The sequence below is a fragment of the Silurus meridionalis genome, chromosome 1 (genome assembly GCF_014805685.1).
Source record: "Silurus meridionalis isolate SWU-2019-XX chromosome 1, ASM1480568v1, whole genome shotgun sequence".
NCBI lineage: Eukaryota > Metazoa > Chordata > Actinopteri > Siluriformes > Siluridae > Silurus > Silurus meridionalis.
In genome coordinates, this window is record NC_060884.1 from 14,056,856 (window position 1) to 14,083,868 (window position 27,013).

The following is a 27,013-nucleotide window of genomic DNA, read 5'->3' on the forward strand; positions in this document are numbered from 1 at the left end:
GAAAGCATGTTTATTAAAAAAGACGATGCCTGATGTGACATCTGTGTGCCAAGCATTTCTTTTTGATGTCTTCAAAGCCCAGCTAGCACTTTAAACATCATGCGCTTCAGTCACACCCTAATTAAACAGTGCAAATTTAATGAACTTAATAAATAAATAAAAGGCGGCAGTTCAAAGGCTTAATGCTGGGATGCACAAGTGCAATCAGGGATCAGAGCTCTAACTAAAGAAACCGTAGACTCTTGATAGCAGAGCGGCAGCAAAATGGCTTGTATATGTATATGAAATGCTGATATCTGTTAACATAAGTGGTGAAATGGAAAATGGAAAAAGCAAGACTTAATCATAAAGACTTTCTCATGCACACAAAAGGCTTTTAAATATGATGTGTGACAACTGTGATGTCATGAGAGGTGTGATTTGGAACTAAAACCCACTACGGAAGATAATAAGACACGAATGTAAACTGTTATTGTGTGATGGAAGTGAGAACATACTGTTCATAATGTCAACAGGGTTGAGGTCATAGCTCTATAGCAAGCTACTCATGATCTTCCACTCCAACTCATGTAAACCATATCACCATGGAGCTGGCTTTGAGCTGGAACAGGTTTGGGTCTCCTAGTTCAATTGAAGGTAAAAATTTAACACTACTGCACCTAAGAGACATCCTATAGAATTGTGTGCCTCTGACTTTGTGGTAACAGGGCATATGGCCACATATGGCTTTAAACACTACAAATAGCTTTAAAAGTGGTGACCCAGTTCTTTGGTCCATATAGTCTAATTCTACGTCCAAACTTACCAAAATAAATTGGTCTCTATTCTTAAGTCTTTATCTAATAACTGGAACTGCAGCATGATAATATTTTGTTGGAGGGCCAATGGAGTGCTCACATCTTTTCTCACATCAGTCTCCTTCTTCTTCTTCTTCGGCTGCTCCAATTAACGGTCGATTAACCCATCTTTATATTACCCTGTCCTCTGTTCCCTGGTGACCTAGTGGTTAGGATGCGGCGCTCTCACTGATGCGGCCCGGGTTCGTTCCCCAGGCAGGTAACCAAGCCCAGCCATTAGGGTTGCACAAGCCAGTGCACTCTTAGTGCCGGTCCCAAGCCCGGATAAATGGGGAAGGTTGCGTTAGGAAAGGCATCCAGCGTAAAAACGTGCCAAATCGAACATGCGGATCATGAATACGGATGATCCGCTGTGGCGACCCCTAATGGGAGAAGCCGAAAGTAAGTTTATATTACCCTGTCCTCTACATTTGCTTCTTTGAAACCAACTTCAGTACCTGAATGTCCTCCCTCCCACATCCATAAAACCTCCTCCTTGGTCTTCCTCTTTTCCTTTTTCCTGGCAGCTCCATCCTCAGCATTCTTCTTCTGACGTACCCCATGTCCCTCCTCTACACATGACCAAACCATCTTAATCTAGCCTCTCTCACTTTGTCTACAAAATGTCCTCCATGCCTCTATTTAAATCGTTTCTAATCATGTCCACCTTTGTCACTCCTAATAAAAATCTCAGCATCTTTAACTCTGCTACCTCCAGCTCCACCTCCTGTTCATTAGTCAATGCCACTGTCTGTAAACCATACAACATCGCAGGTCTCACCACAGCCCTACAAACTTTCCCTTTCACTTTTGCAGATACCCTTCTATCACAAATCACCCCCTTCACTCTTCTCCACCCACTCCACCCTGCCTGCACTCTTTTCTTCACTTCTCTAACACACTCTCCATTACTTTGCACTGTTGACCCCAGGTACCTGAACTCCTCCACCTTCACCACCTTTTCTCCCTGCAACCGCACCACTCCACTGCCCTCCCTCTCATGTACTATGTCTTACTCGTCTTACTTCTTTCCAGCATATACCTGCACCTCTCAATCATCCAGCACCACTTCACCACCACCGAGCCCCAGTCTGACCTCTTCCCTGAAACTTACACTACAGTCTTCCTTCTTCAGTTTCCACCGTCTTATTCTTCTTTTAGTCCTCACTCTTCTCCTATTCTTCTTCACCTTCTTAGCCATTCTACAGACTACCATCCAATGCTGTCTAACTACACTGTCCCCTGCCAACACCTTACAGTCTCCAATCTCCTTCAGGTTGCGTCTCCCTCATAAAATGAAGTCCACCTGTGTGCACCTTCCTCCATACTTATACGTCACCCTATGCTTCTCCTTCTTCGTAAAATATGTATTCACCCCTGTCATTTCCAAATCTTCCACCATCTTCATTTGCAGATTCCTCTATTTAAGGTCATACCTATCCATCACATTCATATCACCAATCTCCACCACTTCATCTAACTCACTCCAGTATTTTTCCTTCTCCTAGATTATATAGCCAGTTTTTGTTTGGTCTGCTATTCCAGTTAAGATATTATTGCCCAGTCTGCTTAGTCGTATTGAAATCATTGATCAATGGTACTTTCTACATTTCTAGCATTTGTTCATTCTTTCAGGAATACGGTGGTGGATGTGGTGGAAAAGGAAAGCAGGATTAAACATTTTCATTTGCATGTGTAAAAAGATGTCCAAGCTTGATATCACACTCTCGAAACCTACTAATTGGGTCTATAAAAGGGTAAAAGGGTTGAATCTTTCAAAACAATCACTATTTGTACTGTGCTGGGATGAGCCCTATACTACATTACCCATCAGCCCCTGCACATCGCATGACAGTCAAATGTCACTTACACCTGCTCCTTGTTACACATAATTAGCACTTCAATTTAAGTGTGTGTTCGTGTTTGTTTGTCCTATATATATATATATATATATATATATATATATATATATATATATATATATATATATATATATATATATATATATATATATATATATATATATATATATATATATATATATATATATATATATATATATATATATATATATATATATATATATATATATATATATATATATATATATATGTATGTATATATATATATATATATATATATATATATATACATATATATATATATATATATATATATATATATATATATATATATATATATATATATATATATATATATATATATATATATATATATATATATATATATATATATGTATATGTATATATATATATATATATATATATATATACATATGTATATATATAAGGAAAATAAGTATTTGAACACCCTGCTATTTTGCTTATATATATATATATATATATATATATATATATATATATATATATATATATATATATATATATATATATATATAAGGAAAATAAGTATTTGAACACCCTGCTATTTTGCAAGTTCTCCCACTTAGAAATCATGGAGGGGTCTAAAATTGTCATCGTAGGTGCATGTCCACTGTGAGAGACATAATCTAAAAAAAAATCCAGAAATCACAATATATGATTTTAAACTATTTATTTGTATGATACAGCTGCAAATAAGTATTTGAACACCTGTCTATCAGCTAGAATTCTGACCCTCAAAGACCTGTTAGTCTGCTTTTAAAATGTCCACCTCCACTACATTTATTATCCTAAATTAGATGCACCTGTTTGAGGTCGTTAGCTGCATAAAGACACCTGTCCACCCCATACAATCAATAAGAATCCAACTACTAAAATGGCCAAGACCAAAGAGCTGTCCAAAGACACTAGAGACAAAATTGTACACCTCCACAAGGCTAGAAAGTGCTACGGGGAAATTGCCAAGCAGCTTGGTGAAAAAAGGTCCACTGTTGGAGCAATCATTAGAAAATGGAAGAAGCTAAACATGACTGTCAATCTCCTCGGACTGGGGCTCCATGCAAGATCTCACCTCGTGGGGTCTCAATGATCCTAAGGAAGGTGAGAAATCAGCCCAGAACTACACGTGAGGAGCTGGTCAATGACCTGAAAAGAGCTGGGACCACCATTTCCAAGGTTACTGTTTGGTAATACACTAAAACATCATGGTTTGAAATCATGCATGGCATGGAAGGTTCCCCTGCTTAAACCAGCACATGTCCAGGCACGTCTTAAGTTTGCCAATGACCATTTGGATGATCCAGAGGAGTCATGGGAGAAAGTCATGTGGTCAGATGAGACCAAAATAGAACTTTTGGGTCATAATTCCACTAAACGTGTTTGGAGGAAGAAGAATGATGAGTACCATCCCAAGAACACCATCCCTACTGTGAAACATGGAGGTGGTAGCATCATGCTTTGGGGGTGTTTTTCTTGCACATGGGACAGGGCGACTGCACTGTATGAAGGAGAGGATGACCCGGGCCATATATTGTGAGATTTTGGGGAACAACCTCCTTCCCTCAGTTAGAGCATTGAAGATGGGTTGAGGCTGGGTCTTCCAACATGACAATGACCTGAAGCACATAGCCAGGATAACCAAGGAGTGGCTCTGTAAGAAGCATACCAAGGTTCTGGCGTGGCCTAGCCAGTCTCCAGACCTAAACCCAATAGAGAATCTTTGGGGGGAGCTCAAACTCTGTGTTTCTCAGCGACAGGCCAGAAACCTGACTGATCTAGAGAAGATCTGTGTGGAGGAGTGGGCCAAAATCCCTCCTGCAGTGTGTGCAAAACCTGGTGAAAAACTACAGGAAATGTTTGACCTCTGTAATTGCAAACAAAGGCTACTATGCCAAATATTAACATTGACTTTCTCAGGTGTTCAAATACTTATTTGCAGCTGTATTATACAAATAAATAGTTAAAAAATCATACATTGTGATTTTTTGATTTTTTTTTTTAGATTATGTCTCTCACAGTGGACATGCACCCACGATGACAATTTCAGACCCCTCCATGATTTCTAAGTGGGAGAACTTGCAAAATAGCAGGGTGTTCAAATACTTATTTTCCTCACTGTATATATATGTATATATGTATATGAATGTGTGTAGTGCCTTTTCATTTTAGCTATAAAAAGCTTCATGTTTAAGGCAGGAAACACAAATCAATAACCCACAGTGCAGGTGGCAAAAACCTCTCTTGAGTGTTTTGAAAAGAAGCCCATTTAAGCCCGACTGAGTCACGACATGCCCGGAAAAAAAAGCAAAAAGCTATAACACAACCATATCAACTGCAAAAATGCATAAAATATGATTTAGTGCAACATCAGAACAAGATAATTCAAGATTACTATGCTAATGCAAAATAATATGCTAATGCTAACACCAAGTAACACAGCAGTAATCACCATCAGTCTGGTCAAATCTTATGTGTTTTTTGCACTGGCATCACTAGTAAAGACTGGATGAGACCTTTTTTGTAAGGCAAACACTTAATTTTTTATACTTTCTGTCCAAACGAGTGAAGGCGATGATGTAACCAACTGGCTTTGCTTTAATAGCCGCTAGTAATGAGTAAGGAGTGTTTCTCATTAAATTCCTCTGAAATTGGGTGCAAAAAGTTTAAGACCAAGGTGGAAATTTCATATTTTCAGTTTATTTTCTTTGCTCTACACATGCTCTCCTCACACACAACGCTCATCAGGCCTTGCTAGGCTAAGTTAGGTTGTATGTGTGCGCTTTAGCCGAACATCGAAGAGACCCTGTCTTGTTTATTGCCTATCTTCATTCAACTTTTTTTTTTTTTTCTTTTTCATGCAGCTCTACAGCTGCTTTCATATTTTATCAGGAAGGGACTAGGCAGAGCAACATATACACCTATGTACCATGTGTAATTGCATGCTTAGGCTACAGTTAGTTCGTGGTCTAAACAATTACCGTGACATTTTATTCCTGCCAAATGAAATCCAGGAAGGGCTCTTTCAATTTGCCACAGGGCTTTTATTCACCAGCATGTTTTGTTTGAACAGAAGTTACACCCAATAGCTGATTGGCTCTGAATTTCGAACAAATAAATATGTCCTAATGTGTGCAGCATCAGTGCGATATGATGCAAAAGAACGATGGTGAGGATTATTCAGCCTAAGAAATGCCATGGGGAATAATGTAAAATTGCCTCAGAAGTAGTCTCAAACAACAGATTTATGTTTGTTGCATTAACTGAGCATTTCAGAAGTGCAGTGATTTATTGCAGTGTTATTGGCCACAGTTATTCTGTCACACTCAAAAACAATTGAAAAAGAAAAATAAAAAACCCTAGAAAAATATAGGTCTGATTGAATGGCAGGAAGATGATTAGAAAGCCTTATTCAAATAGCTTTTTACACTAAGATCCTATGAATTATAAAAGTCTACACATGATCTAAACAGACATAAATGAATAGTTAAGTTAAGTACAACATATATTGCATAATGAATCACCAGTGACAGCTTAATTTAATATTAATTATGCATCAAGAGCCCTAAATAAAAAGTAGCTGTGCAGCTGTGTAGCTGTTCGATTTATTAAACAGTGAACTAACAGCGCTTATGTCTGTCAACATATCCATTTGGAAGCTTCTGTTTAACTGGCATCTATGGTTCACACAAGTAATTTCCTTCAGGTAGGCTAATACTTACAGTGCAGGTCACATCTATATATTTACACATTCATGAAGATTTTTCTGGTGGTTGGAACCAACTTCTCAAAAGTTCACAGGAAATAAATTGCTGCAGCGATGTACTACTACATGGTGATATTTCCATCCACCATGCCTCACAACATACACTTTATGAACAAAAGTACCTCAGAGTGTTATCTTAAACTTCTTTTACAAAAAAGGGGAGTACAAGGAAAGCTTGATCATCTGAAATCCTTCTATGTTACTCTATATATTTCTATATGCAGATTTTATCAAAGGTTTGTGCTTGTCTTGGCGGAGCCACTAATGTTAAATAATGCAAAAAACACTGTTTATTTATATTTATAAATATATCAGACTCATTCTATCTCTTTAGCTGGAAAGCTTGAGGTATTGCAATAATAGTCTAGGTTTTATCCTCTTCTTCCCCATTCTTGTCCTACAACTCCTTATCATTGTACTTTTCATTTTGGCAACTAAGAGGCGAATGACAGTGGCCTATTTGCGAGTGTAAAATTAATATTAGCGGAGGCTGAGAGTAATAAACGACATGTCAACTGTAAGAAAAAAATTGCTTTTTAATAAGGGCAATGATTGGATGCTTATCACTACACCCATCAATAAATCACATTTCTAGCTGCATGGGGAGGCAGAAAACCTTCCCTGTGTAAAAAAAGAAAAAACTGCTATATACCCAAACCAGGAACTTTATAAAATAAAAAAATTCTGGTTTGCCTAAACACCTTGGCACCTCTCTGTTTAGGGACTGGAAAAAGACTTTTAATTTACAATTATCGATTGTGTTAATTATTTCCAATAATCAATTATTTTAGTACAAAATCTGAACACAATAGAGGATTACAATAGAGAGAAAACTTTTTAAACTGAAATTTTAAACTGTATAGAAAACAATCACAAAATTATTTACAGTAAAGTACATATGTAATATCATACAGTGAATAAGATAACGCATAACCCATTAGATTTGCTTGTTTGGTTAATGCAGAATACAACTGAGCTCAATCAATGCATCACAGCAGCTCTGAAACAGTGCTGGATTTTTGTACCTACAAGCCATTGCACATTACGTGTTCACTGCACCCACCATGCAACATGACCTCAAGCACCTGAATTGCGTCGTTGTCTAATTAGCACAAATATTTAAGTCACGTGTTGTATAGCACTCCTTGTTGGTCTCTAGTGTTGTCTTGCCCTACTTTCTCTTTCTTTCTCTTTTTCTGTCGAGTTAAACATGCTAATGATGTGCCAGTGATCGTGTCCCATTTTTTTTTGTAGCACCTGGCTGATTCTTCCCTAATTCTGGATTGAGTTCATTTGGAGACCACTCATTGCAGCTGAGGTTGGTTCCACATGAACAGTCTAATAATCCATGAAGTTACTGTGGAAGGTTTAATTTGGGAACCATGAAGATAGATTTGGATTGTAAAGAATATTAATAGTCTGCTACACTGGCTCAGGTATACAGTTGCCCTGAACAGTGTGCTAGCGGTGAACGAGTGGACGGCGGCGCCGGATGGAATGAGCGGTAAGAAACACCTGCAGCTGATAAGACTAATCATTGTGCTCTGTTTTAGTCCGGTGACCCCAGAAAAGAGGAGAGAGACGCCAACCTCCGGGAGAGAGCCACCAAGCAGAGATGGGGAGGATGGGTTGGAGAACGTTGACAATGGGAGTGAAAGTGAAAGCGTGCCGTTATGCGAGTGAGACAGGCGGATGCCAGAGGAAGATGTGGCAGATGTTAAGCTGGAAAGGCGTCCTGAACCGATATGTGTGGGCGAGCCCTGGCATGAGAACTGGAAAGGAAAGCGCCGGGGTGAAAATGAAAGTAAAGAAAGAAAGCTCTGCTTGGTGAACTTTTTCCTGCCACTCTTTCTTCCGGCGACGAACCAGCGAGTGTGTTACAGTGGTCCCAAAACCCCATGCTGGAAGAGAGATATGACGCCAGGGAGATTTTGCTGTGGAAGGAACGGAACCAGGCCAATGAGGAGTGCTGCAGCCACTGCGGGCAACACCTGCGTTCTGTGATGCGAGATGGGACCGGCAGCGACAACAAGCACTCCATCATCTGCCACGCCTCTCTATGCAGGTCTAGATGGCGGTGTACCCAGGGACAGGCAGCTTCTCTCCCACTCTCTCATTCCCTCTCTTCTTCTCCATTGACACTCCCCACCCACCCATTCTTCAGAATCTGGGAGCACTTTCAACCACATTCTGCATCTCATGCCAGGGGTAGGGAGTCAGCTCAGGCCGGACAGGTGTGTGCAAATAAGGAGGAGAGAGAGACACCAACGTCCGGGAGAGAGCCACCAAGCAAAGACAGGTGGAAGGGTCAAGTGGCTGCCTACAGACGTCAAGATGGAAAGGCATCCCAAACCGCTATATGTATACATGAGTACTGGAAAGAAAAGCGCCGTGGTGAGAACAAAAGAAAATTAAGAAAGCTCTGCTTGGTGAACTTTTGCCTGTCTTTCTTTCAGAGCGGAACCAGCGAGTGTGTTACAAACAGTTTTTGCTTTCAAGCATCCACCAGTGAACAGCTGATCACCTCAATAATGATGGAACTACAATATGGACATTCAGTGTTTTTTGACTGAAAAATCTATCAAGAATTTTATATCAGAATCAAACTGAAATTGAACAGATAAAATTCTTTATTATAACACACCAGCAATAAAAGACATGACACTTCGCTAACATTAATTTTTTTACAATTACAACAGCGAGGCACTAAAAGCAGTTGAGAATAAAGTAAGTTTTCATTAGCTGGTTTCTTGATGTATATGTTAGGTGAGCTACATAAGCTTGTTAAATCAGTATAAAACAGCACACTAACTCCAACTTCATTGGTATTAAAGTTATCGAGCTAGCTGAGCTCCTCATACCAGTGCCCTCTTTTGTTACTGTCTTTAAGTTTATGTAAGTGTCAGATTCAATAGCATACAGTAAAAAGTCTTGAAAACAAAGTCTGACTTGCTCGTGCAAATCTCTACAGTCTCCTGCTATGTTTCGCCAACCAGGAGGTGCGGCTGATGTCAAAGTGTGTCTCATTTAGAGGTCTATATCTTAGCTGATCTTCCACTCATTCTCACAAGCTGTAAAACAACAAAGTGTAGGTCGTTTATTTTCCCATCTGATGCATAATTTAACGTAATGACATTTTCTTATTCCGTATTAATTGATCTCGTTTTTTCTCTCTATGAAATTAAGACATGTAACACTGTAGCCCATGCTGCGCAATCTAAAAACATTTTTAGGAGTTTTGAAATAACAACGTAGTTTAGTACAGTAAAATATAATTTTATTCACTGAGTTATTCCTTACACTGATTCAGAGGAATACACTTACTGCATCTCACAGGTAACAGATAGACAGTGACATCTTGCCAAGTGGAAATATCTTGAATATAGTCATGCTTATCCTATAATATTACAATAATATAAGATTATGAAAACTATTTTACTATTTAAAAACTTATTTTGTTCCATTGTGAGCATTCACTTTTAAGAAGTAAGAAAAGTTTTTGAATCTGTTACTATAATAAGAAAACTACAAGCAAAGTATTAATGTCCACAAATAAGCATAATTGATTTACTATAATCTTATAATAAGAAACAATAGTTTACAAGCTAACATTGCTGTCTTTGTATTGCTGGATTCTTAGTAGTCTAAATCACCTGTGACTCATTCAGGTCATATTTCTGACAACCCAAAATATACAAGCTCCTACTTCAGGGGTATCAATGATCATATCCATATACTATGTCTGCTATTCAAAATTCAAAAGTCATCATCCACTCTGGTCAGCCTCAGTCATACAGGTCCTGCTTCATTATTCCTGATTATATTCCTGACTTATTGCTGGATATCACCGACCGGTCTCCAGTGATATGTAGAACATTCATATTGCTAACACTGTAATGTTTTTGATAAAAAGTATACATACAATTATATTTTGTATTACATGAAACTAAATGTATGTACTGATTCGATTAGTACTATACATATTTGAGTCACATGATTAACGCACGCACGCACACACACACACACACACACACACACACACACACACACACACACACACACACACACACACACACTTTTCCCATAGCACAGTGCCTCACCATAGAGCCTGCTGCCTGACCTACTTAGAGTGGTGACGTTTACTGCCGTTACAGAGATCTGGCAACCGTGCAGCACAGCCTCTCATCCTCTTTCATTCTCTCCTTCTCACCTATTTTCCTAGTCTCTAGCTCTCTCCTTCTAAGTTAGTACTGCTATCAAAGCTGCCCACCAGACACTACATCCTCCATGCTCCAGTCATGCTCTATCATCTACAGCTCATTCAGGCATTAATATTCGACTCATACTCTATATTGAATGAGGTCCCTGTCTCTCTTTCTCTCTCTCTCACACACCCAAACATACACATTAACACACTGCTGATCAGGTGGAAATACAGACTCAGACATAACAGACAGACCATGCTGTTTCTAAGATCATAAGCCTCTCTCAAGCTTACTAAGCGGCCATATTACAGGGTGTTTCCGAGCACGTCTGATCATGTTACTGTCACAAAATAGACCGAATAGCCTAACCTCAGTGAATAGCATACCGCACATTTTATAAGGAGCACAGCAGTAGAAATGATGAAATACCATATCTGCCCTGACACACAGTATGTGTGTTCAGTGGTTCCCTTGTGTAGTTACCAGGATGCAAAGTAATGGAAATGTAATAAAGTCCGTAGAAATAAATATAAGGGATTGTGTAGTGTTAAATGATTTTAGCCATGGTTTCTGGCTATGATAAGTCTGCTTTGTACTCAAAACGAGAAAATCTAGAAAACAAAGCTGCGGAAAGGCTGAGTGCTAAGATAAAGCTTTAGTCACAATCCCTGTGGTACACAGTGGGATCTTCACCTCAGGATCTTCATAAGTCTCTTTGCTTCTGTCTGCTTGAGATATCCTAGCTACATATAACTACATACACCTCGGATGGACCTCATTACATACCCACCCACACACACACAAACACACACACACACCGACCCACACACACACTAAATAAATACTAACAATAATGTCATGGTCAAAACCAACAAGATTACATTTTTGTGTAATTCTGATGTTTGATCTGAACAAGAAAGGGAGCTCCTGACCAGTACAGTAGCTGCATGATTTGGTTGGGTTATTAGACACCTGCATGTTTGGTCAAGTCTACAGGTTTTTCTAATAAAATGGCTATCGTATGTGTCTGTATACAGTCCATGAACCTTCATTCCAAACAATCTATATACACGTTATTATTGTTGCTCTTTTCTTATAAACCAATGATTGAATGGCAGGTCTTGGTGCAGGTTATATTCTTTGAGAAACAGAGCAGCTTTTGGAGCAATCACCATTGTAGTAAGAACTCTACTGTGCATACCTTACATCTTTACTGTTGCGATTCTCCACACAGGACGGTACAGATGGTACCGTCTGAAACATTCCGGGCTCGGCCGTGATCATTCAGAGGTAAAGTGAGTCTGTGTTTCTAGCAGCTGGTGAACAAACCGAATGCTTGTTGTTTAAAGAGCTGTAAGAGACCTGACGGAAACTTTTATGTTCTCAGATGAATAAACATAAACTGAAAATGGTGAATGCACATTAAACTCAGCCATTGTTAATGAGGTGTGTTATTGTGGTTATATGCTAAAAATAAAGTTCTGTAATGTTTAGAATAAGTTGGATAGATAGACAGACAGACAGACAGACTGACAAACAGACAGACAGACAGACAGACAGACAGACAGATAGAGAGACACATAAAGTAATAGTGAACACACAGTGTGAATTGATAAAAACAGCAGGTGAGAAGGAATTCAGAGTTACATCACCATGGTAACCGACGGTGCAGGAAGACAAAAAGACAAAGCCTCCACCACAACTGCCCAGCCAAGCTACAGACACATATATATACACACAGAAAAACAAATACATTCGCATGACTGGGGTTAATAATGATTTTCCTCATGCCAGCTAAGATGTGAAAATACAAGTTTGCTATCTTTGTTGATGATGATTGTGCTGCCAACATTTGCTTCCTTTTACATTTCATAACATCTGTGTTGACCAGTTAAGAACTCATCAAGAATGTCCTAAAGACAAAAATGTATTTGCTGTATAGCACTGGAATTTATTGCAAATGCTGGCATGTGTCAATACACTACTGAGTTAGAATCTCTCAACATGCTTTTACAAATACAAGAGGAGGAGTCCAGATGTTGGTCACTATCAGGAGTTTGGGATTCAAAGAACCACACAGTCATTATGAGAGCATTTCTATGTTGTCTATGGCACATTATAACATCTTATAGAAAGAAGAAAAGTCTTTCATTATAAGTACAAAGAGTTCATTTGCATTTGTGCACCAATTCTGAAAAACCTATAGAAAAAACTTGATGCATTACCAAAGGAGCTGGTGTTAACAGTCCTCAACAGATGCTTTAATCACACATAAAAGACTAGATCTGAATGGCAGGCATAATTATATGTATCTGCCATACATTGTGGTTATGAGGAGCAATCACTGCTCACTGCTTAAAAAAAAAAAAAAAATTGTGTATTGTCTCATACATCAATGTGATTTTTTTGGAAGGCCTTTGCATGCATGTTAACAGGGGATTTACCCTGTTTAAGGGGGGGTGACATAAAACAAAGCAGCTTTAAAATGCTTTATTAGACTTCTGGGAAATCACAGGGTTGTTTAGGGTCCAATTGGACTCCAGTAAGCCTGTGGCTGAACTAGACTATTATGTAACGTTTCAGCAAACGCCATCTGTGTCTATATCCCTGAGTTCACAAGCGTCCCTGCCTCTACATATAGTATTCACTTTAAAATAGACATTAATATAAACATATCAGGGACACAGGAATACATTTTACACTAAGGATGCACAAAAGTATGGTAGACATATGCTATTCATATTTTGTGCATTATTATTATTATTATTATTATTATTATTATTATTATTATTTAGACCCACCATCTATTATAGTACAAAGAAACACATGTTGAGGCTATTCTCTAGACAAGCATCGTAGATGTCTGAACAGCTAAGTGAATTCAAGCCATGGCTAAAAGATGTGGTGTCTTATGGGTTTTACATACAATACGTCCTCATTAGCTGGGTTATAAGACTGACTGTACTCTTAATCCCTGAACTAGACAACCAGAATTAGTATGTATTGATTGGTAGATGCCGCAAAGCACTTCTGTCACTCATGTTGGATAAGAGCATCTGCCAAATGGCAAATACATGTAAATGGTTATTTTAATGGCAAGTCTCTGTGGACCATTTTAACATTTCCAAGTCTGATCCGAACTGTTCTCTAAATTAGTACTTTTTTAAACTGCGGCACACTAAGCCTATAGATAAAAGACTGTACTAGTGTTAGCTATATACCATAAATATGAATTTTATTCAAGTGGCAAGTACCTAATTAGGGTGATCAAGATTTTCTCCTTTCTGCTTAGATTAGAAATTACTGCTTCAATAAAATGACAATTCTCCATTCTCTGAACACTTAATAATATAGCATGTCTTAAAGTGTTCTCTTCTGAGTGTGATTAAAGGCTGGTGACTTAGACTGGTGAAATCGGCTAGCATTGGACGGGATTGTAGACCCACATGTTAAACCGGGCTTTATGATGTGCTATAGTCAGATACCGCAGAGAGAAAGGAAGGGGATTAGTAGGTGTTGTTTTCTATAATCTTTAAAACAGGGCAAACCGGGTGACTGGGTGAGGCAAGGGATCAAGTGACCTTGCAGAACTAAAGGGATTAGTGAACAGTGGAGGCTAGAATGGTTTGATGTTGAAAGTCTCTCACACTCACACTCTCCCTCTCACACACACACACATACACACTCACACACAGTAACAGGCAAGCAGAACCATCAGGGGTGCTTGTTCAGGAACAATATGGCACTTTAAGTGTCAACATGACTTTTTCATTCTCTGTCTATTATAGACAGCGGGGAACATGACACCATGCCTCAGATCTTATGACAACTGAGTGAGGGTCTTTTTGATATGGAAGATCACACTGGTCTTTAAACCATGAACCATATCTAACAGGGGGCATGGTGGCTCAGTTTTGCTGCCCCACAGCTACAGAACCCCTGGTGTTAATCCTAATCTTTGGTCCCTACAGTGCATGTTTTACATGTTCTACAAGGTTTTCTTCTTGTTCTCTGATTTACTCCCACCAGTAGCGTCTTTAAATTGCATCAATTTAGAGGATTGTCCAGAACGGTACTTTGGAAAAAAGAGAAAAAAGTGTTTCATCCATGCTCTGGGTCCACCACAACCCTGACCAGGGTACGGTACAGGAGCTTCCTTATCACTTTATTAATATGCAATCTTACCAAATCTCCTACGATCCTTAGAAAGATTGATTGAGACTAATTATAATTAGGTTGAATGTATGTAATTACCAAAGTCTTTCAACATCTGCATTTTAACTGAAACCCGCCTAGTATTTTGCAAGATTTCTGTGATTTGCAATTTTATTTATTTTTTTAATAATTTTAGCCCACATCAAAGTTCTTGCAAGTTTAAAAGTTCTATTAGTTCCCAAGGACCTTTAGGGCCAGGATATTTAAAATGAGATGACTTCTGTGGGTGTTACAGATTCTGTGTGCAGATTCAGCTTGAGAGTGCAATCATGTACAGAAAATATGAGCAAAGTCTACTTTGAGAGTGAGAGAGAAGGAGAGAAAATGCAAGATAAATATAAAAAAGAGGGTGAGCAAAGGGGGTCTGTGTGTACAAATAAACGCCTTTGAATCAAATAATGCAATTAAATTTAAATTAAATTAAATTTAGTTTACCAAGTGTGTAGTTACATGTGCACGCACATGCACGAAGAGTGAAGCATGTAAGGAGATCATGCTGAGATGTGGGTACAAAACGATTTGATCCTGCAAAAACAAACAGAAGCCCTCGTCCAACCATCTCCACCAGACTGTTATTGAGACTCTCTGCATGATGCCTAATGTATACTTTCATATGGCTATATTTAGTAATCTGTCATTTGCATTAGCATCAGCACTGGTTTGGTAATTAGAAAACCGATGCTTCCGACTGAAACTGTTTGTGTGTACATATGTGTGTGTGTGTGTGTGTGTGTGTGTGTGTGTGTGTGTGTATATGTGTGTGCATTTTGCTGAAGCTTTTGCCAGTGAATGCAGGCAGCCAAGACTTTGATCTCTTTCACACTCCTTAGTTGTGCCCAATTACTCTCTACCTGTTTCATTCTACTCCAGTGTTCTATTCTTTAATCCATCCTCCTACTTTGACCCCCGCATCATATGGCACATACGACAATCCAGAAATAAGCACTGGACACACACACACACACACACACACACACACACACACACACACACACACACACACCTGCACACACTAATGTGTTTGAAACACTGCAATAAAAAAAGGTCTGGGCTTATTTAATCAAACACTTGTGTGTATGAATGTGTAGGCTGTATGCAAATAGTTATACACACCAGAGACATCAACTGTTCGTTTCCAGTAAATTGACTCTACACACACAGGCTTACACACCCAAACCAGGGATGCAATTCTGTGCTCCCCCACACACACACATACCTATCGTTTATCACACATTTGGCTTGAGGCACTTTGCCAAAATGTGGGCAAACAAAATTGCAAACAAGAAGGTGCTGTCGTGTGTGTGAACACAAAAGCACAAAAGTATTTCAATAGTGTGAGCTCTGAGATATTATGATGATCTGTTCATTCGAATAAGCAGAAGAGATATGAGGGTTTGTGTGTGTTATAAGGTAACAATCTAGGGCCAAAGGAACCTTGCTAGCACAGGGTAACCATGGCAATGCATATTGTCTATTTCTGCATTTCTGGGAAGACAGGTCGCACAAACATGGCTATAGGTTTCTGTTGTTTATCCAGACACACAATTTTGAGCACACAGCCTGCATAAATAATTGAAATTGTGGAATCATGCCAAAAATTGCTTATGTGTTCTTTGGACTTGGTTTTTATATTGATTATGTATTACTACATGATTTTTTTTTAAGAGTCTATGCATTGACAACAAGCCTTCACACTGACCAGGTCTAGTCTCTACTAATTCAGGTTATGAACCCTTAAACCCTTATAAAATATATTCCATAGACTATCTTAGTAAAAATATTTATTTTTATGATTGTTACTTAAATTTAAATGCGTGCTGAGAATGGCCTGCCTAGTCACTAGACCCAAATCCTATTAAACTGTTCTGGGATAAAATGGATTGCAAGGTCAGAAAGATATAATTAGTAAAGACACAAGTTTCACAAGAGGTACAGCAAAAAATTCCACTGAATGTTTGGGGATTTTACTGTTTGTATGCCAAGATTGTGTAAAGTTGTTATTAATGCTAAGTGAGGATTTTTCAATAGAAAAAAAACAAAACAAACAAAAATTATATATATATATATATATATATATATATATATATATATATATATATATATATATATATATATATATATATATATATATATAAAAACTATTGAAAACACTATGAGGAAAATATGTTGGTAGACAGACAGACAGACAGACAGACAGACAGACAGATAGATAGATAGACAATTAGATAAATAGATAGATAGATAGATAGATAGATAGATAGATAGATAGATAGATAGATAGATAGATAGATAGATAGAGCTGACAAGTAAAAAGGTATTGGAGGTCTAGGAAATAATGAAAAAAGGGAAGGAAAGAGGTGTGGGTGTGCTCTGTGTAACCATCAGACAGAAGCTCAGTGCAACATAATTACACTAAATGCTGTCTCTATGTTACACAACTGTGCAGTGCTTACTCCTTATTCTTCTCTTCGAATAATGACAGAGGGAACAGGATCATAAGCCTGAGGAACAGATATGCCTACTAAATTTCCTGAGCACACAGAAAGACAATGTTATTGAACATCTCCTCTAAACATGCACTACAATATAAGACACTGGTCCAGAATGTTTGAAAACTAGCATCAGGCACATGCTTTAGGTTTATGCTAGTGAAAGTAAATGGCTGTACTTCACTTTAAATAAAAATGTCTTTCAGATCATTCAGCGTAAAAAAGAATTGCACAAAAATAATGTTAATCCAATAAATTATGGTCAGAGGTGAACAAATCATAGATTCATGAGCTACTCCACAGAAGAAGTTAAAAACTGCAGGTCAGTTGCCCTGGAATCTAACTGACAAGGGTAGATGTGGTAGCAGTTATTATGTAATGACATACAGAGAGTTTGTTAGCTATAAATATATTGCTTCTTATTATGGAGAACATCATATTTGCAGCCAAAACAAAACAGAAAGCAAGTCATTTGAGAACCTTCTGCCTGTGAAAAGTAGTTATTTTGTTTGATTTGAGTTTTTAAGTGTTTTTGAGTTCAAAAAAAAAAAATAAAAATTAATCCTGCATATGAGCTGAAGTTGTCATTCTGCAAATGCACCCTAATCTCACAATTTCACTTTAGGTTAGTCATCTTAAATACACTATATAGACAAAAGTATGTGGACACCTGACCTTAAGATTCGTATATGCTTTTTGAACATCTTATTCCAAATTTTTTTATAATAACCTCCACTGTTCTGGGAAGATGTTCCACTAGCGTGGTTGTGGAGCTTTGTGCTAATTCAGCTTTCAGTAGGGTGAGGAGGCCTGGGGTACAGTCAGCGTTTTAAATGATCCCTAAGTTGTTCAATAGGCTTTAGGTTAGAGATATAGCAGGTCAATCAAGATAAACATCAAAACCTGAAAATATCCCGTAGCTCACTTTCCTAGTGAAGAAAAAAATTTATGATTCTGCATCCGAAGACATCCTATACCTATGTGTGCCTTCAACTTTGTGGTAATAGTTTTGGAAAGAACCACATATGGCTGGAAAAGTCAGGTATCCCAATAATTTTGTCCATATAGTATACCAGTTCCTTTATTATTTGAGAATGTAATATACAACATATGAGCTATCACTAATGTTGGATAGCTTGTGGCTACTCTACTCAAGATTGCCCGCTGCTGTTGCAATTTCAGTCCAAAATCTTGCAGAAATGTACAACGTTTACTATAGTAGAATAGTAGTGGCTGTCATTGTAAAAGTGCAATTAAAGTAGTGTTACAAGACAAAAGACAGGATTCCATATTTCATATTCCACATCAATATTTTTAAAGTTAAAGTTAAACACCTTAGTACTATGATTCTTTCCACTGTAGTTCTTCCAATTTCCAGGATCCAAAAACTGTTTCCATAACTGCTTTATCTTCTTACACTCGCCTACCTACCATTCTAATAGCACCTGACTCCACTCCTTCCTCTCTACACTTCATTTCTCATGATACAGCAAATCACTGTGATGATATAGACAATAATTTGAAATTTAGTGCTTACATAACATCATAATATTATATTTGCAATTATTTTATGTAAGCACCAAATGTCAAAATATCCAGACAAGCTAATTAAGCTGTGGCAACGTTCTAGCACCAGACTAAGATTAGGAAGCATTAACTCGTACTATAGTTACAGGTGCATCACTCTGACGTTCGACATGTTTGTGTCCACTTCAGTCACTTCCTGTCTCTTCAGCCTGTCATCGGTCTCACTGAAGTATCCTTCAATGCTTTTTTCCTTTCGCGATCCACCTCTTACAAGCCTCCTCCACCTACACACACACCAAGACATTTTACAAAGTGGTTGCGACAGAAGTCGCTGTGTTGGTAGAACTCCATGACACAGACACACACACTCTCTCTCTCTCTCTCTCTCTCTCTCTCACACACACACACACACACACACACACACACACACACACACACACACTTTTCACACCTTCATAAAGTAATATTGATGTCATACTTTATTTATTCTAAAAAAACACAGGGACCTGGATCTACTCTTTGCCTCTTGATATCACCTGGGTGAACAATACAAGAGGTTTGTTCTTATTCTGACCACACTAATTGGAAATTGAGAGCGAGAGAGAGAGAGAGAGAGAGAGAGAGAGAGAGAGGTGTGTACCCAAAATGCAGCCTTCTGAAACATTTGTCTTTTTGAACCTCCTTCACTGAGCCACTTCAGGTGTGAATAGGTCTCTGTGTACAGTATTGTTTTATGAGTAAAAGGTTGACATAATTAACTTGAAATGAATGCTCACATGCATATATTCCATTAAATATAGAACCTATGATCTTTTAATTAGAGTAACCCATTTTTCTTTCTTCTCTCACCAATTAACCAGTGTGATAATTGAATGTGTTCATACGCATGTAAGTGTGTGTGTGTGTGTGTGTGTGTGTGTGTGTGTGTGTGTGTGTGTGTAAAACAAGATGATGTTACTCCTGACCGGGGCACTAGATGACTGAAAACAGGCACAGCAGTGTTACCATTTCAGATAATCATATCTCATTAATCATGCTATACTCTGCCAAGGTGGGTGTATGTGAGGTTGTGTGTATGTGTGTGAAACAGGTGTCCAGTTCCTCTTTGGCTAACCCTGGGTGACCAATTCATTATTTACTTAGACCAATTTTCATGACGATTCATTAGACGAAGTACCACATGGATCTAAATCTAGGACATTTAAACAGGTGGTAAATTAATATATTGAGAGGATTTTTTTTTCTAAAAAAAAAAAAAAAGATCCAAATGAAGGTCTAGATGGCATTACAGAATACACACACATGCAGACTTCCTTCCTCATGTATGATTCCTGTCAAAAGTTTGGAACCACCTATTCTTTTACAGATTTTTGCAACAAAACATTTCTGTGAACAGATTAGTCCAAATGTGAGAATTTTGGCTCTAACAGAAGAACATATGTAAGAAGAAGAACAGAAGAGAGGATGTTACCAAGCTGCCTCACACTCAAAGTCCAACATAGGGTTGAAAGATTAATGGTTTCGGGGTGTTTCGGAGCAGGGAAAATTGGAGACTTATTCCAGGTGAAATGGATACTGAACCAACCTGGCAACCCTTCCATATCTCAACACTATGCAATTCTGTCTGGACTGCAACTTTACCATATATGACACTGACCTAAAGCAAACTTCCAAGCTCAGTAAGTCTTAATTAGACAACAAACACTCAACCGGAGTGTTATCTATCATGGAATGGCCTGCCCAGTTACCACACCTAAACCCTATTGAACTGTGCTATGATGACCTAGATCACAACTAGCAAAGAACATCTGCCAACTTTTACAAGTGAAATGGCAAAGCTTTTTGGCTAAATGTTTCAAGACTGTTTAAAGCTGTTAATACAAGCTAAGGGAGAATTTTTTACAAAAAAAAGTGTAAAATCTGGACATTTATATATTTGTTTGGTCAAAGTAAATCTTTCTACCATTAAATAACCTAGTTTGTTGCATAGAAACAAAAGGAACATGTATGTGTCTCTTTAATATGATAAAAGATACACTTCTTACAGCCACTGTAATACTTAACACTACACTAATTTACAACACTAAACTACTACACTACAGTATAACAGTATGTTAAATAAATGGTATATTTCAGAAATAAATTTCAAAAATAACATTTATAATGGAAGTGAGTCCCAACGGGGCATTTAAGCATACACTCAGCTGGAACTACATCATAATTAATGTCTTTTTGCAGCAAAGTGGTAGGAGATATGGAGAGAGAGAAAGAGAGAGAAAGAGAAAAAGAGAGGATGCAGATGTTTTTTCTATAAAGTACTAAACTGTACATTTTCTTGTTGCTGTGGTGTCTGATTTATTGTAACTTTAAAATCCATAAGTAAAACAAAAAGGACATGGGCGTAAAAACTCATTTGTAGTGAACAGCATTATTGGTACACTACATTTACTGTCCCAGTTAAAGGATACAGTATACAGTACATACTACAAGCACACAAGACCCTTCAACTATATTTCTTCTTTCTATTTTTTTTGGATATTCCCTTTAATAAAAAGAGTGAATAGCTGGATAGAAAATACTAATTCCTCATGCAGAAGCATTTCCCTCAGGCTACATTCTGCTTTTACAATATACCAACAAAAACACAAACTATTAAAAAAAGAATGTGGATGATTTAAAAAAAACAACTTCCACTCATGGTAGATTTTTATTACATTTGCATATTGAACCATTGTGATATGATGAGTGTGTGAGTTTCTTAGCAGCGTGTGCTTGAGAAGCTTATTAAGTTATAGAGGCTTACTTTTAATAGCCGGTTCCAGTGGCTTAATTCGAGATAGGTCTAATTATATTTGAATTATTAATTTAAGATATTCCTATGATATACAGTACAGTATGTATCATGCTCTACAAGTGTGCTAACAATTCTGTAGTTTTACACTGAAGAAATCTGAATAACTTATATTGTTTTTATTTTAATGAAACAAATTACCTACTAGAAAAAGAAGTAACAAAATAAAATAAAAAAAACCACAGTTTTAACATCAAATTTAGCTACAGCTACCACCAAGCAGATTCTCCTGGTCAAAGCCTGTCCTTGGGAACACTGGGCATAAGGCAGGAATACACCCTAGTTGGAACACCATTTTATCTCCAAAAAATGGAGGAACTATGTTGATAACATAACTAATGGCTGATTTTTTTTTTTTACTTAATATTAAAAATATTGCAATGTATGCCAAATCGAAATAAAGTGAATGTCGAATTAAAAAAAAAAAGATATATTTATGAATTTGTCTCTGTACTTTTAAAAATAAAACAAATACAAAATGCAGTGCAATCTGTAGACATATTTGTTCCTGTGTGCTACCCACCTCCTTTTCTACATTTCACTGGAAGGAGGGAATTCATGTAATGGTTTGCAGAAAAACCCATAAATTTGTGGTGTTTTACTTAATATAGTAATTGAAACCAGACTATGTTTAGAAAAGAGATCCCAAAAAAGTATAATTGGTGAAGTCTAAGAATTGACAAGCTCAAGCTTGAATCAGAGCACTTCATGTACACCTGTAGCCTTCTTCTAATAGTTTGCGCAACATGCTATATAATATTACTGATGATGATAAACAAAAACAACAGCAAACCCCAGAAGAGCACAGATGAAAGATAAAAGTGGGCTCCCCAACCCCCTTCTTGTCGAGTGAACAGCCAACTCTTCTCTCGATAATGAACAAAATAGCATAATCAGATGGCATCTCATGAATACGCTAACTCCGAGGATGCTGAATGCATCTGGAGATGAGCACTTTTCATTGTGTCGGAGGGTGAGATAGCAAGATTCTCAGCCGAGCCTCCTGATAAAGCCACTCATGCTTGTTACTCAGTGCGTAATGAAGAGGACAAATCAGCACCATGGACAGAGACACACTTCTATACTACAGACAGAAAGAAACTGAGCAAAAGTGACTGAATGACCGCAGGTTGTAGTTTGTGGATAATAAATGAGGAGTTAAGATCAGAAGAAAAATAAAATCATACAGAAAATATTTAACTGTAATGTTGTGTGTTAAGACAAAAAATAAAACTCTTTTGTGCAGGAAACCTATGACACGGTTAAAATGTCTTAATTTAAACTTTCTATACATATATACTTTCAGAATACTTTCATATGTCAAGATGTGCACATACACACAAACAAAAACATTCTGCAAAGGGCTGTAATTTGATTTGGGGGTTGGGGGGTGTGTGTGGGGGGGGTGTTGGTGATTAATCGGTATGAGACGGCTTCAGTGTCACGTGCTTTACATGGCATTCCCATGATCCAATGAACAGTAATTGAGAGCAATTAGATAAAAAGTCATGAATATTAATGTATATTCCATATTGATGAATTTTGAAAGTACAAGTATGTTGCCCGGGGTTAGAGGGTTAGTGTACAGCTCTGCCTCAGCATTTGTGGAACGCTGCTCTTCGAGGACAAGGTTTTTGCAATATGTTGAATGACAGCACTACTCAGAACCAGCATCTTGGCGAACACATATGGAGCGCGTGCCACTTTTACGAACGTGACTCCAGCAAGCTCCAGCGCAGTCCGCAGTCGCTCTGTGAAGTGTGTCATGAGTGAGCACTAGGGCATCACACAATAAACAAAAGACCCGATTACTATTCTAGTCACGGCACGCATGCAGTAAAAGAGGAGAGAGGATCCGATGCAGGCAGCAACAGCAGAACACACCCCTCCTACTCTTTCTCTCTCTCTTTCTGTTTCACTCTCTCATTCTTTCACTGCCCTACCTACTCCTCCTCTTCTTCATCCCTCCATTTCTGTGTTTGATCTGACCATTAAAGCATGACTGAGTAACTAAGTGTGTGTGCACAGCATGAGACTGTTTGTATAGGGTATAAGAGAGCACGCACCGGTCGCTGTAAATGCTTATGGTTTTGTGTGCATGAGTATGTATGTGTATGTGTGTTTGTGTGTGTATGTGTGTGTGTGTGTGAGAAAGAGAGAGAGATTCCACCACTCACCCTGGCTGTTTGCTCCCCCCTCTCCCTCCTCACATTCAGTGAGGTTGTTGAGCATCCTGGCTCTCAGCTTCTCCTCGTTTCCCTGGTAGTTCTCTCCAAAGTGTCCCCCACTGGTAGAAAAAAAATAAAAACCACGCAATCCCACCCAAATTCAGGGACAGAAGAGAGAGAAAGATGGACAGTCACCTTCTGTCCTCCTATTTTTCCCTGCTGGGGGGTGAGAGGACGAGCAGCACGGTAGAAATAAAAAGAGCGTGATTTTTCTCTCTATGCTGCTTCTCTTCTTGCCGTCGTCCCCCTTCTCTCTCCCTGTTCTCTCTCTCTCTCTCTCTCTCTCTACTTGTTCTCTCTCTCTCTCCCTGTTCTTTCTCTTTCTCTCTCTTTAGGAGGAGGAGGATATCGTAGAGAGCATGAGCTGCAGGAGTTGGATGATGGAACACATTCGCTTGCTCACCAGTTCCCACATACAATGCTGGACATATACAGTATATGCTATTTTACGTTCACGAGACTACAGTCAGTGAACATTGAAATCAGTGGTCCTTAAGGTTAATGTGATTATTCCTTGGGCTTCACCATAGTGTTCAGTCTTCTCAGAGACTGAACAAGAAAGAGAGAGAGAGAGAGAGAGAGAGAGAGAGAGAGAGAGAGGATGGTGATTGGAGCATGAAAGAGGGAGGAGAGAGGTCTGGAGCAATGCAGAAGACAGGTTCTTCATCTCTTCTCATCTGATGTCAGTCAGAAGGTGATAGTACGTTTAGAACCAAATTCCCACCCTCCCACCCCAACCTCTCTCTCTGTCTCTCGCTCTCTCTTTCTCCTGACTGTCTACATGGCGGGTGCTGATTTTCGTTTTGTATTTTTTAGGTTTAAACTTGTGGAACATAAGATCTGGTCATTATTCAAATTCAAAGAAAAGACGAAAATTCTAAAGTGTTCATATGCATACCTCAAAACATAAATCCCTGATGCACCTCCAAGAGAAATGAGAACCACTGTAGAACCACACACACACACATACACATTCTCTCTCTCGCCTCATTTCTAAATGTGTGTAAAGACTTCAAATAGAAATGTCCTAAATGGCAAAAGAGGGCAAAAAAGGAATATGTGGCAGTTTTTACTTTGTGGTGACATTTATCATGTCCTTTGAGAAATCTATCTATCTATCTATCTATCTATCTATCTATCTATCTATCTATCTATCTATCTATCTATCTATCTATCTATCTATCTATCGAGAGGGAGAATGGCATTAGAGGCTGATATCGAGGACATAATAAAACAAACCTGTGTTAATCTCATGAATCCAGCAATGTCATCACTGCTGCCGTGGCAACCAGAGTCATTAATCTGCTGTACTCAGAAAATGACAGGTCTCCATACAAAGGCATGTTCGCTCGAAAATAAAATCCCATAAACAGAAAGGATCTTGTATATTTTATTTAGTCTTTGATAAGGTGTCACATATGCATTACAGCACAGTGAAATTATTTTTTGCAAATCCCAGTCTGGTAGGAAGCTGGGGTCAGAGTGCAGGGTCAGCCTGATACATGGAGCAGAGATGGTTAGGGGCCTTGCTCAAGGGCCCAACAGTGGCAGCATGACAATGCTGGGGCTTGAACTTATACCTTATGATCAGTAACCCAGAACCTTAAGCATATTCAGTATATTAGGTTCAGAAGGGTTAGTTCATTAGTGTTGGTTTAGTATGGTTAAATCTGTAGTGTTGATTTGGTAGGGTTAATTCATTACAATTAGTTCACTAGTGTTGGTTTGGTAGGGTTAATTCAGTATAATTGATTGTTGCAGTACAGTTCCTTTCAGTGGGATTGGTACAGTAGCCATAGTAAAGCAAATTTAGCTCAGTAGGGTTGATTTAGTAGGATTAGTTCAGCAGACATGGTGCTGTAGGATTTGATCAATGGTTCATTAAGGTTAGTTTAGTAGGATTACATCAGTAGTTTTAGTTAAGTAGATTTAATTTAGTATGATTAGTTTGGTAATGCTGGTTCATTAGCATTAGTTTAGTAGGGTTGATTTAGTAGGGTTACTTTGGTAATGCTGGTTCAGTAGGGTTAGTTTAGTAGGGTTAGTTTGGTAATGCTGGTTCAGTAGCATTAACTTAGTATGTTTGATGTAGCAAGAGTGGTTTAGTAGTATTATATGTTAGTATATATTATAGTAGCTTTAGAACTTTTGGTTAAGATTGTAGCTTTTGGTCGATAATGTTATTAAGTAGTATAGTTCAATATAGTTGCTTTTGTATTCTGGATTCAATAGTGTTGGTTCAGTAGGATTGGTTCAGTACATTTAGTTTAGAAGCTACAGTTTAGGTAAAGTTTATTCAGTAGTTTTGGTTCAGATGGGCTAGTTCAGGACGTTCAAATAAGTATTTTAAACTCTTAGTTTCTCAGTTTATTATGTAGTTGGAAGTCAAACATCTGTAACAATGGTTGTATAAAGTCAAGCCATGATGTGGCTATACCCTTGGCCTTAAAGAGATCATATTTATTGCCCCCAAATGTCTTTACTCAGAATAATGTGTACACACACAGCTCTGAGGTGGTGGCATGTAAGAGAGTTGGTATTAAAATACACTCACATATTATATGAAGTGATAGAGATCCTGAAGAAATCCTCTCTTTTTTCATGTCTCACATTTTTTTTACCCAACATTCATTCATGTAACTTAGGTCCGAGTAGCTCAGACTGAGAACTGAGCTATTTTGGGGGTTTCAGTGGTGTCTGGTGGAATTGATAAAGGCAGAGTTCATCTGAAATTGTGTTCATTCTTAGTGTATATACTGTATGCTTACACAGACACATGCACGTGCATGTGCTTCTTTTGAAAAGAATGGGTCTGAAGAAAATAATTTAGGACAGACAGACATTTTATTAAACATGAATCAAAAATAACATGGCAGTGTTAGTATTGTTCATAAAATATAATTTCATGAACATAATAATAATAATAATAATATTAATAATAATAATAATAATTATAGTAGTATGTGCCAAAATATACTTTAAATTACTATATGTGTTG

The 27,013-nt window shown here is 38.0% G+C and overlaps 1 protein-coding gene across 3 annotated transcripts in view; it reads right to left on the reverse strand.

The window, feature by feature from the left end:
- The window catches only part of slc12a5a (solute carrier family 12 member 5a), a 140,363-nt gene that overhangs the window by 64,871 nt on the left and 48,479 nt on the right, over nt 1-27,013 (reverse strand). The window contains exon 1 of one of the 3 annotated variants that reach the window (XM_046846204.1): nt 23,965-24,517. The exons of the other annotated variants lie outside the window; for them this stretch is intronic. Coding sequence (XP_046702160.1) covers nt 23,965-24,019 — 55 coding nt within the window. The 5' untranslated portion in view covers nt 24,020-24,517. Of the gene's footprint in view, nt 1-23,964; nt 24,518-27,013 lie in introns of those variants that run through there. 3 annotated transcript variants of the gene reach the window in all.